This window comes from Lutjanus erythropterus, chromosome 8 (assembly GCF_056507025.1).
Source record: "Lutjanus erythropterus isolate fLutEry1 chromosome 8, fLutEry1.hap2, whole genome shotgun sequence".
Lineage (NCBI taxonomy): Eukaryota > Metazoa > Chordata > Actinopteri > Lutjaniformes > Lutjanidae > Lutjanus > Lutjanus erythropterus.
The window spans coordinates 31197638-31217294 of NC_139324.1; the positions used below are offsets into that span (position 1 = coordinate 31197638).

General features: G+C 39.2%; 1 protein-coding gene across 2 annotated transcripts; it reads right to left on the minus strand.

The window, feature by feature from the left end:
• Positions 1–63: 63 nt before the first annotated feature.
• On the minus strand, positions 64–18634 carry LOC146323069 (DNA repair protein Ku80-like). Of its 2 annotated transcripts, XM_084725287.1 has the most exons (21): positions 18484–18633; positions 16291–16404; positions 16021–16204; positions 15417–15471; positions 15161–15283; positions 14053–14229; positions 12913–13027; positions 11507–11645; positions 11311–11423; positions 11139–11201; positions 10838–10975; positions 10651–10741; positions 10033–10163; positions 8352–8548; positions 5478–5568; positions 5280–5349; positions 5037–5146; positions 4658–4754; positions 4394–4461; positions 1401–1475; positions 64–1180 (listed from the first exon to the last, which is right to left on the minus strand). In XM_084725287.1, the coding sequence occupies exons 1-21, from the start codon at positions 18496–18498 to the stop codon at positions 1166–1168; spliced, it is 2181 nt and encodes a 726-aa protein (XP_084581413.1). In that variant the 5' UTR covers positions 18499–18633; the 3' UTR covers positions 64–1165. The 2 variants fall into 2 exon arrangements, with proteins under 2 accessions (XP_084581413.1, XP_084581412.1); XM_084725286.1 differs by lacking the exon at positions 64–1180 and having other exon boundaries at positions 1187–1475; positions 18484–18634.
• Between the last annotated feature and the right edge of the window lie 1023 nt (positions 18635–19657).

Below are 19657 nucleotides of genomic sequence, written 5' to 3' on the forward strand. Positions count from 1 at the left end.
TTTGAAACATTCACTGTATCCAACATTTCTGAAGATTAACATGGAATTAAAACAAGATTTAAAAAAAAAATACAGTAAAGGGATCGTTCTAAAAGAATAGTTCAAATTATTTAATGTAGGGCTGTATTGATAATCAGTGTATTATTTACAGTAGATGCTGATTGGCACGTCCCCAGTTTGGAGAAGCAGAGAGGAGTACCAGCACGGAAGCTAAGCAATGAACTGCTGTGGACAGGGTCAGCAACAAACTATATTAGCCTCTTTAAATGGTCCACCAAAAAAAAAAGTCGTCAATATCAGACATCCTCTTCCAGTGAGAAACCATTGTCACGTAAGCCAAACATCTCTTTCTCCAAACCCACCAAATTCCATAACTCAGTAATTTTACCTCCCTATCTGTCTACCACAGCCTCCATCTGTTAGTTTGATTGTATTATTGTGTGACTTTGAATTCACATCTTAAAACACCAAAGTCACACAATAACACAAATTAACTGCTTGGTGCAGCTGTAGTCCAGCAACTGCCATGTTCTGCAAGGTAAAATTACTAATTTTGCCCATGGATTTTGGTTGGTTTGGAGAGAGCAACAGCTGTAGCAGCCGTTTCCCATAGAGGGGGTAGAGGAGAGCAATCCAACTAGGGAAGGGAAATAGCACTCTAAACCAGGCATTTTTTCAGGAAGGGCTTTCTCCTTCTCTGACAGCAACTGTAAAGTGGTGAAAACATAAATATATGGCCTGTTCACAGTAGTACATTGCTTAGCTTCCATGCTGGTACTCCTCTCTGTTTCTCCAAACTGGGGGCATGTCAGCCACCATCTACTGTAGCTAATACCCCAACTATCAATAAACACCTTATACAACCTCACATTAAATAATGTGGACTATCCCTTTAAGAAATTTCTGACAAAACACATCTAAAGCCCTTGACATACAGTATCTGCAATTGTGAATTCTATAGAAAAGGCAAATATTTATACAGTACTGGTGTAAACATTTAAATCAAACATCACTCTGTGCAGTATGCCTGTAATTACTCAGTATCAGGGGTCTCAAAGTAGGAGGCAGAACAATGGACGGCTGATTTGGTTTGGTCTGGCCGGGATGAGGGAAAGCATTCTTCTTATTTCTCTCCGTGTCCACTGCAAACGCTCCCATTGCCTCCTTACATCATGTCCAGCTGCACAGGAAGAAAAAAAACACAACAAAGACTCAATACTGGAGAGTTTACATGAAAGGTCTCAACAGGCCAAGCAAGCACATCACTAGACACACAGAGGGACAGCCTGTAAATACACAGGAAATGGCTTTAACATGAGATTGCGGCACATCATTAAACATTTAAAACCTGAGAGGGGCAGTCACAGAATAAAAGACAAAAACAAAAAAAAAAATTTTACCAAGTCATCAACATCTCCAGTATCTTCAGCTGGTGGTGCAGCAGCCTCCTCTTTCTTCTCCTCAGCAACCAGAAACTGAGGACAAAACAGGCATCTGTCAGTATGAGGACAGTCTCCAGAAACAGCAAGGGGTGGGCGGACAAATACCAAAATAGCAATACTACGTCTAGGTTTAGTTGTGGTTGTTTTGCCCATGTCGAGCTTGGACGCAGTGGATAGCCAATCAGGACTCAATTTCGGCAACAGGTTCTCTGAGTTTCGGACAGGTAAATCCTGCAGCAAATGTCAAAAAATGTGCTGAAAACTGACTCACAACCTACTCTGCCATTCACCAAGCTGGAAGTCGTGTGTCTCGTTTTTGGAGAGAGTTTCTGGCATCAATACAATCGACATCAAAAAGGGATCAGTTTCTCTCTCTCTACATTGTACCGTTTGTGTTTCATCAAAGAGCGGAACTGTCTGTGCAAACAAAACAACGTTCGGTGTAGTGAACACATCTTAGTGCCTGTAACTTATTCTTGTCACAGGAAAAACCTGGAAAATCTAAAACTACTGACTAATAGTCTGTATGCTCCAGTATTTTTGAACATATTTTCCCAAGCCTTCCAGTGATAAAAATATCCTGCCCTTGAGAGCATCAGACAGGGTTGCACTTCCTTGTAAGTCGGTTGAAGCGCATTTAACCTCTTCCTTCATCTGCATGTGTAACTTGTGTGCATTCAAATAACAAATATGTTGTGGCGCCTGGTTAGCTCAGTTGGTAGAAATGTGAGCCCCATATTAAGGCTGGGGTCTAGTCTAGTCCCATATACTAAGGCTGAGTCCTCTGCAGCAGCCATGGGTTCAACTCCTGCCTGTGGCCCTTTGCTGCATGTCATCCCTCCACTCTCTCTCCCTCTTTCATGTCCCATCAATTAAAGGCATAAAGCCCCAAAAAACAGACAGAAAATGTTTTGCACGTGCAGCCTGGCTAGTGTAAGAAGACACATAATCGCAGTGACGACTGAACAAAAGAGGAGCACCATTTGAAGCTTTTCCACAGCTGTGAATGAAAATGTGTGGTCGCTACTGTGGCAACACCACAAATTAGTTTTAACACAAACAAAAAAAACAAGCACCAGAAAAACAAGTTTGAGCTGCAATGGAAAAGAAGGGAGAAGTTAAATGCCTCAGCATCCAGACCCCCGACACAGAGTCTTTTCAGACAGACTCGGGCAAAAAAACATCAAGTTATATAGAAGTGAAATTAATATTTCAGTCAAATCAGATCTTCAGCATTGGTAAATGTTACGTTTTTAAACTGTAATTGGTCACCATTAACTTAAAATTAGCAGACTGATTAAAAATGGCAAAATATATAAATCCCACTGAAATGTATTATTTAAATTAATTATTTTAATGCAGTTGGGAAAAAAATATCTCAAACCTGACATATGAAAATGGCTGATTATAATAACCTTTTTGTGACTGTGGAAGATATTCTGTATTCGCACAACGTGGTGTGACGTATAAACATTTCATGAGCTGCATGTCTGTTTACTTCCTGTCAGCATTAAAGTAACATTACCTTCACCTACAAACACTCATATTTCAAGCTCAAGTTAGTTACTAAATTTTTCACATTTGGCTTGGCACATTTTGTTAATGTTTACAGTATGTTTTGTATGTAGTATTTTGATAATCACTTCAGTGTCTTTCTTAGATAACCGTTAACAACATTAGCCAGCTAGCATTGTCAACTTCACTGTAACATCAAAGCACCACCAACAAAAAATAAATAAATAAATGTGAAGATGTGAAAAGATTTTTGCTGCTTGTCTGAAGTCTGACCTCCCCCTTGTGATATTTTCACATGTATTGAAGTAAATTACGTGTCTATTTTGATCAGACCAGAGTTGGTGATTGTCAGAGCAGTGGAAACATGAGCCAAGACGATTTTGGCGAGTTTTGTTTCTGTCGTGTCTGAAGAAAGATGACAACCCTATCAGCTAGCTAATGTTGCTAACGGTTTGTTTGTTTGTTATTTACACGTATAAAGAGTTGCCTAAAAACCCTGCAGGAGCTTGCTAAGTGGCACTCTCCTGGCAGCATATCACAGATAATTACAGCGATGAACTACATAATTTATATATTTATCAATAAAATGAAACAGTAAAACCTACAACATAGTTTAGCATAGTGCTAGACATTATAAGTTCATACACTTGTGTGATACGACTTTTTCATAAGAAGAGATAAATGAGAGAATAAACACGAGCACTGACGAAAGACAAGAACAACAAATATTTATAATAGGCCTTTAGACTTGTATGAAAAAATAATCTATTGTTTGTCCATATTTTGTACCACAAACTAAACTGAGATTGTGAAGTATGGGAATGAGGAGGTCTAAGGTGATAAAAACTATGTGTGGAAAAAATATGAAATTGATAATTAGGATATAAGGATTGTGGTGATATATGGAGCTTTGAAAATGGTTCACTTGAAGACACCTAATTAGAAAAACTAGAGGCTTAGAGAAATGTCTTCAGTGTAAACTACTTATTAAACATAAATGGCCTCCAGTTTAGTCTTAACTCTGAGGCACTTATCAAAATATACAAAACAGACGACACACACGATTACCAACAGCTACACATGAAAAGTGAAGTAACTGACTTAAGGATGAAAAATTACTTGGTTTGTAAGCGAAGCGTGATTTTACTTTATCGTTGACAGGAGCTGAACAGATGTGCAGCTCATAAAACAGACATATGTCCCACTACGTTGTGCAAATAGAGAATAGGACTCCTGCATTTAGGCCGACGATTAGCCTCATAAATCACGACACATTGCTACCCTTTAACATAAAGGCACATAAGCTACTTTGAGTAATATAAGCGATTGATTCTGGGGATTCTGGCCCTGTATTATTTGGCATTAGATTGAAATTCTGCTGTTTCGCCCGCCCCTAGATCACACTGGTTTAAAAAGGTGAGTTTTCATTAAGTCACCTGATTAGCTTCGGCTCTGGACACGGTGCTTCCTTCAACCTCGTCCTTGCTGATCAGAGTTACGGCATCTGTCGATCAAACGGCATGAGTTAAGTCCACAAACACTGGAAGCAGACTTGTGATTCAGGCGGCATCAATCAGCTCCTATTTGTGTTGTGTTATTTACATATTTTGAGCTCAGTTATGTGGAAATGTAATCTCATCTCAAGGGAGGAGTGATTTGAGAGAAATCCTGCAGCCCTGAGTAAAGACGGCTTAACAAACCTTGAGCAAGCAGGTCCCAGAAAACCTCCAGCCGTCTGTTTGGGATGCTTCTTTTCAGGGACTGGAGGTAGCTATTGTACAGATCAGCATTCCCCAGCTGAAAAATGAAAGATAAGACACATTTATGAGTCACCTGAAAGCTCACATCCACATACAGACACCGTTGCACACACACACACACACACTCACACAAGACATGGCATCGGCTCAAGTCTCAAGACATGAAACAGACTCATTGTAATCTCCTCAAGTTGACTCATAATCTCCATGGTAAAGTCAAAACTATGATATCTCAAGATTGTTTCATGCAGACTCTTACGACAAAAACTCCCACATCATCATGCAACTCCCAAAAGGGAGGTAGTGGATGTTTATTTACCTTCACAGACTGCTCTCTAAAAGCCTGGATACAGGTGATGCTTTTCATGTAGTAGTGTGTGTTCTTGTTGCTAAGCAACTGCTCTATCCTGTGAGTCAGCTGCTGACAGACTGGGAAGGACACGAGGGTCACCGCAACCAAACAAAGAGATAAACACAATTACCAGGGCAGAACATGAGTCAGGCTGGTTCGTAATATGCCGGGTTTATCAGGCCAGCTCGCCACAAAATAACCGGACCTCACCTTCTCCGAACGGGAGAGTCTTCAGCTTGATCAGAGCGCGGAAATCTCGCGCTGGATCCACGCTTCCCACCTGGTGTTGGAAGTGTTAAAAAATGTGAAATGTAAGTGATGAAGAACTTAACTGGGAATGGCTGATTTTTATAGAAAGTGGTTTTCTCTCTAGGATTACTGTGCCATCCCAGCTCCCCTGATTCTCACCGAAGTAACAGAGCCTTCGGCAATGTCAGCCAGGTTGTAATCCTCCTCCTCTTCGTCTCCCTTTGCCTTCTTGGCATCTGGCTCCTCAGTGCTGTAAATGACAAATGGGACCGTTAGAACAGTGGTTCACAACCTTTTTCCTTAAGGGACCCCCGTCTCTTTCACTGAGTAAACTGACAACCCCTGACTATGTGACATCTTTTATGAATATTTCATATAATATTTTATTTAAAAGCTTTGTTAAATACCAAGCTCTGATTGGTCAAATACAGCATTCTTAAGGTCAGTTATTTCTTTACAGCAGACTGTTGCTATGAAGAATATGGTTGCTATAGATGCAGCTCTGATCATAGACTCTGGAGGAGCAATAAAATTATTTCCAAATCAAGAAAATCATATTTAAAATCACTACTTCATCACAAATTATTGATTTATTTTGGTAAGTAATCGAGTTGGGCGATAGGTTAAATTTTTCCAATCGTCAGCCCATCCATCAGCGATTGGCGATATCTTCATCCCCCCTCCCACCTCCTCCCGGGTCTCAGCTGAGAGATATGCACACTGCGTACGTTCACTACGTCCAATAGACAAAATAAACTCACGAAGTGTCTAGAAATGACATGTCCCCCCACTTAATTTCCATTTCAAACGGAGAAATACAACCGTTCACCTTCTGAATTCAAGTTTCTCTCTTTTACCAAACTAATACAAGCTTAATTGGCTCGTTAACGCCTCGGAAAACACACTTCATTTAAACTCGACAGAAAAACATGTAAAACTCACCAAAACTGTCTTTGTTGGTGGTGCAGAGCAGAGGCTGTCACTCTGCAGACTAATACATTAGCAGAATAAAATGACAAATATCGCCCTGAAAACCGGCCCAAAAAAAAAAAAAAAAAAAATTAAATCGGCCATGGATTAAGCCCATCCTCAATAGATGATATATTTATCCAGTCGCCCAACCCTAGTAAGGAACTGTGCAATACGTGGCATAATGTGCAGTGAACAAGTCATTATTGTAAAATAAACCCTGCTCATCTGTACATTATCCCTTACATAATACATATCAAAAAATACAAAAGTTTTCTTTAAACCTTTAAAATCAAGAAGACCTCACGACCCCCTGTGAAGCTTTAGCGATCCCTAGTGGAGGTTGGGACCCCCAGGTTGGGAACCACTGAGTTAGAATACAGAAAATAGTAAATTCTTATAATCAGTGAAACCTGTGTGTGCACACCAGAGATGCTCACAAGTCATTTTTTGCAAGTCCTAGTTAAGGTAAGTCTCATATAGTTGTAATGAGTGTTCTATCATCTGCTGCAAGTCATCTGGTCTTTTTCGAACACCGCACACTTTTATCTAACGAATTCAAAGCATGTACTGTATTATCAATAGAGCTGCAACAACTGATCAATTATAAATTAATCACCAACTATTTTGATAGATTACCTGGTTTGAGTAAATTTTTTTTAAGAAAAAAAGCCAAATTTCCAGCTTCTTAAATGTGAATATTTTCTGGTTTCTTCACTCCTCACTGACATTGAACTGAATATCTTTGGATTGTGTGTAAAATGAGACATTTGAGGACGTCATCTTAGGCTCTGAGAAACACTGATCGACATTTCCCACCATTTTCTGACATTTTATAGACCAAACAACAAAATGATTAATTGAGAAAATAATCAACAGATTAATCGATCGTAAAAATAATTGTTAATTGCAGCACTAATCATCATGCCTTTATCTATTACCACACTCTAGCCTATCAGCATTGATTAGTTGTTTGGTATGTGATCACTTTAACCGAGCTATTGGAGTTCAGTATAACATTATGCCCAGCCACTGCATCATGCGTAATGACGCATCACAGAACCACCTGTCCACCGCAGTAGAATATCTAACATTTTCCATGAGGGGATGACGGCTGGGAACAAATTAAGCTGCTACTGCTCTAAGAAAGAAAAGACGAGGGTTACACACTTTAACAGGCCAGCGAAGAGCAGAGTGGAGAAAAACGCAGCTCTTCATGCGCCGCCAGGCAGGAGGGAGAGCGCACAACCGCCTGATATCAATCACAAAACGCTCAGTCCGGAGTGAGTCACAGAGACACACAGACATCCCACAGATGAAAACTAATGCAGGAGCAGAGAGAAGACCAAGTAGGCGCCGCCATTCCTCCTCCCAAAACTGGGGAAATCTAATTATTTTAGTCTCAACAAAGCAGCACACCCTGCGCACAAACACCAACTCCTCTTTTCAAAATAATAATCGAATGCCAAACTGATTAAGCAATCAAACTAACATTAGATATCGGATGCTGAGCTAAGTGTGGGCCTTTTACTTTAACTTACAAAGTGACTCGCCTATTGTTTTCAGGTGCCTCATTAAGTTTATCCTTTTATCCCAGCAGACATTGCATTTAGAGACGGTTTTGTTTTGGCTTTGCACGAAGTTATTAAAGTTCATGACAGATTGCACAGCAGCTGCAGGTTTGCAGTCGTCGTGCACCTGATCTGCCAGGTTACACATGATGATAAAGGAGGGAAAGACATTGACCTAATCATTTCCTTAATGTTAATGCGCCAAAATAAAATACAGACTGTTCATGAGTCCCTGATCTCAACTTCAAGTCCTGTCTGAAGTCTTTTGAGTACGAGCCCAAGTCAAGTCACGAGTCTCTGTGTGTGGAAACTTGATAACAACCTGAGTCCCCATCTCTGCTGCACAAAGACACTTATAAAACACTACGGCTTTTATACAATCTTCTGCATTAATATTTTGGACGAGACCAAAAAAAACACTTCTCACTACATGACTAACAGGCCTTTCTGTAACATTCAAAGAGCTCTCAGCAGCGTACTGAGTCAAACTTACTCTTTGCCAAAAATCTGAGCACTGGTCTTTGGCTTCTTTTTCTTCTCCACTTCTGTGAGGGGAAATTTCCTCTTCATCTCCTCCAGTGGAGCCTGGCAACGTTCAGTAATGATCTCAGGGCGCTCGAGAGCGGCCTTCAGCCACGGCTCCATGGGAGGAAGAGGAGTGCCGGGGTTCACCGCCCGGTGATGCAGACACTGAAAGAAAGGTTGGGTTGAGAAAGAAAACCTGCAGGGTGGCTACTCATCCTTGAATTCACATTTACTAGTATAAAACCTTAAAAAGTATTAAATCGTCGAAATATCTTCGGAAAGGTCTTAATTAAATTCTTATTTGTTGAATGCTGTGAGCATTGTCTTAAAATCCAGTCTAAGTGCAGAATGTCTGCACATTCAATCAACAAGAGGTGAATTTGAATGCTTCTGTTATCCTGTTCCTGTCTGTTATTCATATTTGCAAACTTCTTCCCCCTGGTGACCACTGTAAGCTCATCAGCTAACCTGCAAACCCTCCAGTTTCTGTGGGTTTTTACCTAATTTTAACTTTTTTCCTCTAGTGTTTCTGTTTAGCCGTTAATCTCCAGTATTTCAGAGCAAATCTCATTCATGTTATTGTACTGGTGATTGAACTTTGATTGTGCGGTGCCTCCCAGATTCCACATTCAGAATATAAATGAGATATTAGTGTTGTTTTGTCCAACTCCACCAGAATTTGGGCAAAAGATGAGCTGTAAAAAGTGAGGAAATAATCAGTCCAATCTACACAAGGAAGCTGACGAGTTTCACTGTGATAACAGAGTGTCTGTAGGCTAAATGATGATTGCATTTACATATTTAAAACAGAATCACAGTAATAATACAGGGTCTAAATGACTTTCAACACAGAAAAAAAACAGGAATTCAACCTCGATATAGCATCATTTCAGATTTGTAGTGATTAATATCATTAAAAACAAACTTTTTTCACTCTAATAAACATATTTGGACCAGTGTTTTTAAACTCATCCAGTTCCATGTACATGTGCTGGCCTGGTTTGACTCGGTTTGACTTGGCACGTCAGCCCAGCACAGCAGGGATTTACATCTCCATTACAACAGGACTACCTGCTTGAAGATGTGTCTTTTAACTGAGGACAAGCTTGTTATTTTGTTATTTAAAAGCTAATACCTGCACTTAAACACAGAGACGCAGCAGAGAAATTAGATTAGAAGCTACAAAAGTCCTGAGAGCTGAACACACAGAGATTTGTAAAAAAGTGTTTCTCTCTGCTCTCCAGCAACAAAGTCAAAATTCTCCGATTTCAGCTTCCTAAATGTAAATATTTTGGTTTCTTTACTCCTCTATGACAGTAAATTAATTATCTTCAGGTTGTGGACAGACTTAAGGAAAAACCGATTTACATTTTTCATCATTTTCTGACATTTTAAAACAAAAACTAATAATCAAGAAAATAATTGACAGATAAAACGACAAATAATCATTAGTTGCAGCTCTAATATGACCTGGTTGAATATTATTAGCCTCTAGCTGGTTAAACTCTTGTCAGGCAAATAAAATCTTTTATTTTCTTAAGTCACTGAGCTGAAAATGAGCATTGTCTTCCTGTTCCCATTTGCCTCAGATCAGAATCACTAAACAGCTGGAGCTCTGCACCTCATAAATACAAACTGGACTGCAGTACCTGGAAGAGCCTCTGGAAGGCAGGGTTGGGAATTTGGTGGACCTTGAACATGTCCTTCTGTTGTCCTTCATCATCCTCCTCCACCAACATCATGGAGTCAATGAGAGAGTCCACAGCCGACAGCTGGGAGTCTACAGAGGAAACACACAGCACACAAAAGTTTTCAATCCTCAACAGGATCAAAGTAATTTAACAGTTGGTGCCATAAAAGTATTGAAGTTTGGTACACAGCCTTAAAAAGCCGGCCGGTATCACGATTATCACAACCTGAGCCACATATGAAACACGTAAGAGCAGTGGCAGTTAAGAAGTGCTGATATGGATGATCTGTGTGTGTGTGTGTGTGTGTGTTTCTGTGTTAACTCTGATCATGGAGCCTGGTGAAGCAGTGTTAAAGTTGCAGCAGTTTTTACTTTCTGTATCACTGTCATGTTTACACCTTCAGGTCTGAATATTGCAGCTGCTGCTGTGATATTGATCAGACCTCTTGTGGAGAATCTGCAGTCAGTTACACATGAACGTGTGAGCTTGTGAGTTTCTTACAACTCAGTTCCTCCAGGTGTTTTGTATCTAAAAATAATCAAACTGTGGAATGGGTTTGAAATGCAGAGACAGTACCTGACGGGGTGAACTTTTTGTTGTTCTCAAGAGAGGGAAACGTAAACTGTCTGAGGTCTTCCATGAAGGGCAGCTGGATGTATATCAGACACTATAAGGGTGAGAGAAAGAGCGTTAACGCTCTGTTGTCTCACACACATTTGGTAAACGTAATTAAAACTGTGTATTTTCGAGTCTGTGACCGCACCTCATAGTCCTCTTTGATGCACGGGAAGGCTGCTCCTACTTGAGGGTTGCAGCGGCGATCATAGGCGTAACGTACGATGGCCACCATTTGGAGTTCATTCAGCGCTCGGATGAGAGCGGACAAGGCAACGGCTGCATGCTGTTCAGACAGAACAGGAGAAGCACGAACAGGTCAGTATCAACCACTGACATTAATAATGTTTAAATTTAGGGGAGCTCTCATGTCCTCTATTTCTATATACTGTATGTCAATAGTGTCAGCATGGAGTCACCAGCATTGCAGCGGCTCACTCCGTTCTCACCTCATCATCCTTTGGAGAAAACATCTTGATGGCTTGATTCCCCATGAACTGATGCCGTTTTACCTGCAGACAGACGGTAAAAACAATCAGTGTGAGAGCGAAGTTTCAGGATTACATTACCTGTGATTTTTTTTTTATTATTATTATTATTATTATTATTATAGTTCAATACATTGCTCTGTTTGGTGAAGCCGAGGACAGCGAAGCACTTCCCATCATGCTTGTATTTCATCTGTTCTTGATCTACTTTGGAGAAGGGAACGATATCACTTCCATAACGATAACCTGTGAAGAAAAAAAAGAGATTTATATTAATAATTCGAAATTCCAACGACATTATGCAATCTGATTTCAAACAACTCTCTCACCTTGGATGGTATCGTCCTTCTGCACCTCTGTCTCATTGTCATCATCCAGAACGTAGACGGTGTCTCGCTTCACGTCCTCTTTCTGGTTAGTTTGAGCGTCGACTGTGATCCACGTTTTCTTCAGTTTCTCCTCAGTCACCTGGAACGCATGAGGAGCAGTGTTTGTGGATGAGAAAATGTCCACTGGTAAGAGTTAACGTGACTGTTACTGATGAGCTGTCACCTGTGCATTTAAATGACACAGAAGTAAAGTGACACCGGTTTAAAGGACATGGAGGATTCTCTTCTCATACAGTAGATGAATGAGCAAAACATACAGAACTGCTGCAAACTGACATTTCTGTAATAAGTACAAAACCAGATAAGCGATCAGTCCATTTATTTAATGTGGGGTTGTATGAGATTAATTATCTATAATTAGTCTATCACCCACAGTAAATGCCAGTTGACACCCCCCGCCCCAGCAACAAAATGTATTTTAGACATAAAAAAAATATATATCAGCTTATGTGTATGCTGTACTTTTATATTGCCATTACACAGCCTCTTTCAATGGGAACTCGCTGTTATATATAAGCCGAATATTGCGTCACTGGAGTTGCAGGATTACTGCTGCCTCGATTTGTTAGTTTGTTTGTGTTATTGTGAGACTGCCATGTTTAAAAGGACAGTTTGGATTCACCAAAGTCACAAATTAACACAAACAAACTAACAATCTGGGGGAACAGTAGACCATCAGCTCCTGTGTTCTGCAAGCTAAATGACTAATTCTGCAAATGGAGTCTGGTTGGGCAGGAAACAGCAATATTTGTCTTGCATAAGGGCAGTTTGCCATCAGAAAAGGCTGTCTGACAGCAAGGTAAAGGGTGAAAAAGTATTCTAAAAATACTGTACACTTAACCTGATATTGATTTTTTTTTTTAGGTGGACCTAAAACACATTTTGTTGCTGACCCTGTCCACAGCAGTATATTGCTTAGCTCCCCATGCTGGTACGTCTCTCTGCTTCTCCAAACTGGGGGTACAATCTGCCATCTACTGTAGGTAACACAATGACTATCGATGAGTACCTCACACAACCACACATCAAAAAATCTGAACTATCCCTTTAAATTGAAAAGCTATATAGTGGTATGTAGGATATATTAATCAAAAGCACTTTTAGTCTCTTTATTCAAAGTAAACATGACAAACGTCTGACTGAAAGTCTCACTATTTGCAGTAACCATGTGTGGAATTATTTTTCGCCACAAGGTGTCACTAATTGATCAGATTAAAGAATGACAACCAGCAGCCGGACTTCACAGCGGTAACTGCATGGTTACATGACAGAACTCACAGACGCATTATGTTGTTCAGTAAGGCTGTGTAAGAATCATGTGGTGTATATTCACCCAGTTCACTTACTGCTTTATATCCAACAATACGGATGGACAGACAGCTGCCAATTGTCAGCTGACAGGGCCAGGGCATGGGTCTCCTCTCGATGCGCTTGAACATACACAGCTGCTCAATAGCATTCCTACAGCATGAGTGAAGCACACGGTCAGCCAAGTCATATGACAGCAGTTCTGCTGGTAATATTTTGCCATAGTAGGCCACAATGGAAAAATCTTTGCCTCTACAGCGTAAAAAAAACCCCATCACAAACTAAACGTTCTGCCATCAATCATCTGACTCACTTCCACAATGCAGACGTAAACAAGATGTGACTAATGAGCAGATTATCTTAGTTTTTCGTAACCATTCCATCTTACCACCCCTCCTCTCCGGGGGAGTACGGTACGTTTAATAAACATTAGTAAATTAATACTCTGACAAACTTCAATATTTAGACCAAACTGTAGTTGCCAGGTCTACTTTATAATCAAGAGCTAAAACAAAATAACACATATTGTACAAATCACCCACAAGTGTCACTGTATACCAGCAGTAACAGTTGTTGCATGATGTTAGGGCTGCACAATATGATACATCAATTTGACAGATATTGCAACTGCAATGATTCAGCTTTAGAGAGAATGATCATTTTTGCATCTTAACCTCGTTATACAACCCTATCTTGTATAATGACTGACACCTTGTTATCACAATTACATTTTCAATGGAAAAACACTATTAAATAATGATGATGTGACATTTGTTGAGGTCTGTAGCGAACACATTCTTCAATTTGAATATTGCACTTGGCCATATTGCGATTTTGATTATATTGAGATCAACTGTGCACAGTTGATACAGTATTCCCTACCTCATGCACTCTGCAGCTGACTGGACTGAACTCTTTCCAGAGGTGTGTTTTATGTGCATCACTGCATCACAGGGAATCTAATAATGGACTAATACATATGATAACAAACTAAATCCTCTTTTCCACCACAAATACATGTGTGCTACGCATACAGTCTGTGTTGCAGTGAGAAAGGGGTCACTAAAGTTTTAACTTCAGGTTTAAATTTTGTCATTAATTGATGGTTTAACAATAAAGAGAGAAACGTGTAAAGAAGAAATACATGATAAATATCCAGTGTTTAAGATTTCTCCAACCTGAAGGAATAAATTTCATCCAGGCCGTCCTCCTCATCCAGGCTCAGCATGATGTGTTTCACCATGTCCAGGCCTTCCTTCTGTTCCCTGGATAGACCTTTGCCTGCGCCCGGGTGACCTCTTCCGTCTGCATCTCCTCCGCCCTCCTCTTCATTTTCCTCCGCAGGGAAAGGCAAACTGAACATGCATAAAGACAGAAGAATACGTAGGTATGAGTTAATGCCATGAAACTACACAGAGTGAACTTGACAGGAGACACATTTAACTTTGAATGTTTCATCAGAATGCCTTCTTTATTTTTATCTTTTGTTTTATATTACATTTATTTAACCAGATTGTCCTCAGAAATAGATTTGGTGTGTATCTGAAGCCACACAGAGTGATGAGCCGCTTCTGGGAAGCACCACAACACTAATAATCAATTAATCATTAATAATTAAAAAGTACAAAATGCATTTTAAGGCAAATTTTAAAATTAGTTTTTCATTAAATTAATACATTTTAATTGGTGAAATTCTACATGGTGTTTAAACATTAATATTGCTAGTATATGAGGAATCAATTTTCAGTAAAATATTAATTATTAGAAAAATAAAATATCTCCCACAGTTAGCCTGAGTTCGTTGCTGCACAGTGATAGTCCAGTATGATTCAGGGCTCTAGGTTGGCTCTCATTTACACTTAAATAAGAATTAAATAGCTGCCATTTCTTACTATAACAACACACACAACTGTATTACTGATATCATCCTCTGGCTTTGTTTGGTAAATCTAAGGGGCTTCTGTATCTGAAGGTATAATCTGTCTGCCTTGAGTGTGTATAAAGACAGCACTGGTGCATTTGGCATGGCATATTAAAGTATCATTTTTATTATATAGCGAGTACAGGAGCCTCAAAGCAACCATGACACCAGCAGAGAGAACAGGCAGTTCAGCTCGAGAGACTGTTATCAGCGCTGATTCACACAGTGTGAATATGATAACCATCGATGGGTGACAGATACAAAAAAACCTTTTTGCACTTGCGATCTGCCTTCATGCAGCCAGACAATTTTTATTGATTATATTTGCTTTAAAATTATACTGGGTGAATGTGTGTGAACCTTACAAGAACTGCAGGGTGACGCCAGCTTGTTTCAGGTTCTCAACAATAACGTCCAGGTGGTCCGAGCTGACCTGAGTGTTGAGATCAGTCAGGACGGCGATGATGAGACGATCACACTTCTTCCCCCTGAAAAGAAACCACAAGACACAGCGTCACATCACGGGAGAGCCAGGAATCTCACCAGCAAAAATGGATGGAAGTCCATTTGTTTTCGCTGTGAATAGTTTGAAATCTACATGAGATACAAGCAGCTTCTTACTTTTTTACTGCTTCTGTCTTAAGGAGATCCATGCAGACAACAAGAGCATCCATCCCTGTTGGGCAGGAGTTAAGGAGCTAATAAGTTTAGCTGAGATGATTCCTCGAGGTAATCGATTACTAAAAACCACTGAGGCAAATTCTTTGCATCAAGGCTTTATTTAATCCATGTCACTATATACATCACAGTTGTGGTACAGCAGAAAGACACTCAGCAAGACTACCGAGTGTAGTGTTGTTTTTATACTGTAAAATTCTATATTATATGTATTAGTATATTGTAAGACAGCACTGTATAAGATCACTAGTATAATGTGTAGTATTATTGGGTCATATAGTTTATTATTATTATTGTCATTATCTTTTGTTTTCATTTTTTCCAAAAAAGGAAACCAATTAGTTGTTCATTTTAAGAGCCTTTTCTCCTGTCCAGTCAATGTTACCTGAGAATGAAAATTGTTCTGTATTTCTTTTGTAATAATTATGTATCTGCAAAACCAACAATTATTCACTGTAAAATAGCTAGATGAGGCCTTAATACTGATACACCTGCAGCATTACCTGATAAACTGATTTTTAAAAAAACGTTTTGAGCAAAAGGATACAATCAGCCTGCTGACTCTCTGGATGGACCTGATTCTCTATTTCCTCCAGAAGCTCAAAGTCGGGTATCATGAGGTTACGGTGCACAGTGATGTTCTGGTACTGGCCATCCTGGGCCAGTTGGTTCTTAGTGGAGTCGGTCCCAAACAGAACTAAAGCCAGTTCATCCTTCGTCTCTGCAAAAACCTGTCAAAAGACAAAGGCATTTTCAGTGTCGGTCCTTCAGGCGGACTTTGTTTTTCTTTCTTTTTACAAGTGTAGTGCAGGTTTACCTGGCGCTGAACAAACTTCTGGATGACTTTCTTGGCAAGTTCAAAGGGAGGCTCCTCACCCGGGGCGGAGTTGGACATGGAGAATCCAACATCCATGCATAATACCAAGGCTGACTGCAGAGAGCAATCAATACATTTCAGCTTTTAAGTCTTAAAATCAAGGCAACTTGTTTTGATCGATATGGAAGCCTATTTCCACCAGAGCAATGAAAAAAGATCCTGTAAGTAGGGATGGAAATTGATCAGAGTTTGTTGATACCAATGCCATTATCGGATTCCTTATCGATTCCCTGATTGATTCCCAACCTGGCTGCAACCTGAGACATAGCTGTAGCAACAGTCAGCCTCTGAAAGGAGAATATTTGTACAGCATTTGCTTTCATTTATTATAACATAGCATATTTACCCCTGGTAACACTGCTCAGTTGGGCAGAAGTGGCAAATACCTGGTATGATTGGAATTTAAGCCCATGTTATATAAAGAATTTTCAGCATATTGCTGGTGTTTCCACCCTTGCTGGAACTTATTATTTCACAGACCACTGTCATCTTTCTTACGGAGATGACGCCACACTTTGGACTGTTCCTCCACTCTGCCATCACTCTTCCTTGTTGCAAGTTTCCAGCAGCATAAACACATGACATTGATGCCTTTGTTGTGCAACTGAAAAACCTGTTGGCATCAATAAAAGGAATTGATAAGCTCAGACACATAAGACTCCAGTGGAGTTTTTAAACTTAACCGTTTTAAAAACTCATTTGTTCCTACCTCCATAAAACTTGTAAATAATGTTGTTTGAGGCTGCAGGGATTGTGCCATAGTTTAATGGTGTTTTTATGACCATGGGGTATGTGGAATATGGGTTATGTACTATGCATGTGCAATATCTGTAATGTGCAATGTGGACTAAATGCAATTTATTATGTAGTTTGTTGTACCGCAACTGCAGGGGCATTTTTGTGTGCAGCATTTGAGTCCAAGACAAATTTCCCCATGGAGACAACAAAGTATATTGCATCGTATCGTATTATAATTTGGAACCGATTCTCAACTGCAACTGGTTCTCGATTCTCATCCCTACCTGTAAGTCATTATAATGAGAAGTTTTCTCAATATAATGATTTAGTATCTCAATATAATGTTAGTATCTCAAAATAATGAGATAGAATTAGTGGAGGGACAAATCCTCATACAGTCTATAGTGTTTGAGATACCCTTCCCTTAGGTAGAACAGAGCACAATAATTTTTTAATTTTTTGCAGTTTTTTTATATTGTAAAATTTGTTTATTCGCTTGATGTTTGCATCCTTCTAAATCTGATATCTTTGGAAATAATTATCAAAATGTCACCAAATTAAGACTGGATCCGGGACTGTGAACACACAGTTTTTGCATACAGTGAAGTCAAGATTTAATCACCACAATTTGTCTACTAAATGCAAACACTTAAACAGCAATGCATTACAGATGGAATTTGAACAGGGAATTCTTAATTCAAAACGTAGGTATGAGATGACACCAGTCACCAAAAATTGTTATTAATATGTACCACTGACTGGTATCTTGTCATGAAAGCAGTTTTATTGACTATTCAATTCACCTGATGTCAGCAGCCCCTAACAGTAAGTGTGCAGCCAGTACTTTAAACAGACAAATACAACAGGGCATGATGTAAATGTTGCAATGAGTTAGTATATCAAGCTAAGTCTTTATGTTGAGAAGGTTTCTCATTTTTCTGAGATATTAACTCATTATTTTGAAATACTAACTCTTCACTGAGATACCAAGTCTCTCATTACAATGTATGATATATCTTCTCTTTTTCATAACATAGGCGGAAACAGGCTTCCACAGATCAACACATATGCTAACCTGAGTGTTGCTTTGCGAACAGAGACAGACGAAATAGCTTTTTAATCTTTCAAATTAATTATTTAGCTAGTTGTCGTTCTGGTGCACGCTGTTAAACCACTACAGGCTGAGCTTTGTATACATTGAACGGGGGGCGTGACAGAGTTCGCTTCGGTCTCAACATGTCTCGACATGCCGCGAAAACGTTTAACGTCCGAAACTCAGTGAAAGAGAACAACTTGTTTTGAAAACTGCGCGTGTTAAACAACGAACATTAACTAACAAAGTCGCACACTCGGATAATTCATTTATTTAAAATAGTGTAAAAGAAAGTAACTTACTTTAGATCCTGCCATCTTCTCTTTTTCCCTCCTCCAGTGACTGCGTGTCACTCTGTTATGCCTCCGGAAAGAAACCGTGACCAGCAGGAGATGATAATAGTTCCGCCGTGTTCGCCAGCTTCACTTGATTATTGCTGTTGGTTTCTCACACTCGGTCGCGATATATCTGCTTAACAAAACATGCGCTACTGGACCTGCATCAGTTACTGTGATAATGTCATTCTTGGTGTTCTTGAGCTTGAGACGAGTCAGTTCAATGAAATGCAATAATCAGATGTAGGTCATACGCCTTCCAGCGTTTCATATGGTCCTGTGAGAGAAATGAGGCCTGAGTGTGTTGTGGTGTATTGAGGTCAAATAAAAATAATGATAAATAAATACATTAAAATAAATAAATAGATGCACAATGAACACAAATAATAAATTAAATTATAACAATTAAAACAACGTGATAAATAAATACATAAAAGGATTAATAAAAATACAAAATGCTAATAAAAACACCTCATAGCACTCCCGAACTGCTACTCCAAAATGTAAAATATACTGGGGCTAATTTCAAATATCGGCAGAGAATGGGAAATTTAGATTATTATCTTGATTGTTAAATTATAGCCGATAAATATTGGCTATAATAATATCTGATTTGACACATTATGTTGGGCCATTTATTTTGGAATTCTTAGGCAAAATGTTCTATAAAACCCCAAGTATATTTGTGATTTTTTTTTTAATGTACTTCACTAGGAGTAACATTAGACAGGTCAGAACTGTTTTTTGTCATTGTTTTAAAGATTAGGACTTGATTTAGGAAAAAAGACATAAAGATGATCGCTCCCTAAATCAGTGTTCCTATCCTAACTTAAGATGGGTGAAGTGTATTACACAAGCATCTTAACTCCCAAAAAATATTAAATAAACTCTCCTAACCTTATGATAACCATTAAGCTGTCCTAATTTCATGTTTCCATCTGCAGTAGTAGCTAACATAGTAATGTAACTAATGCTAACAGCAGTGTTAGCTAACAACAGCTAATGGTGGAGTTGGCCAACAGAATATCCCAAAAAACATTATTTTTCCTCCATTATTTGTGTTTTAATCTTTGTTTACAAGAACTGGTTACAAAATTGTTTAGCACTGAGAAAAGTAATGTGGGTTGCTAGGTAACAAACA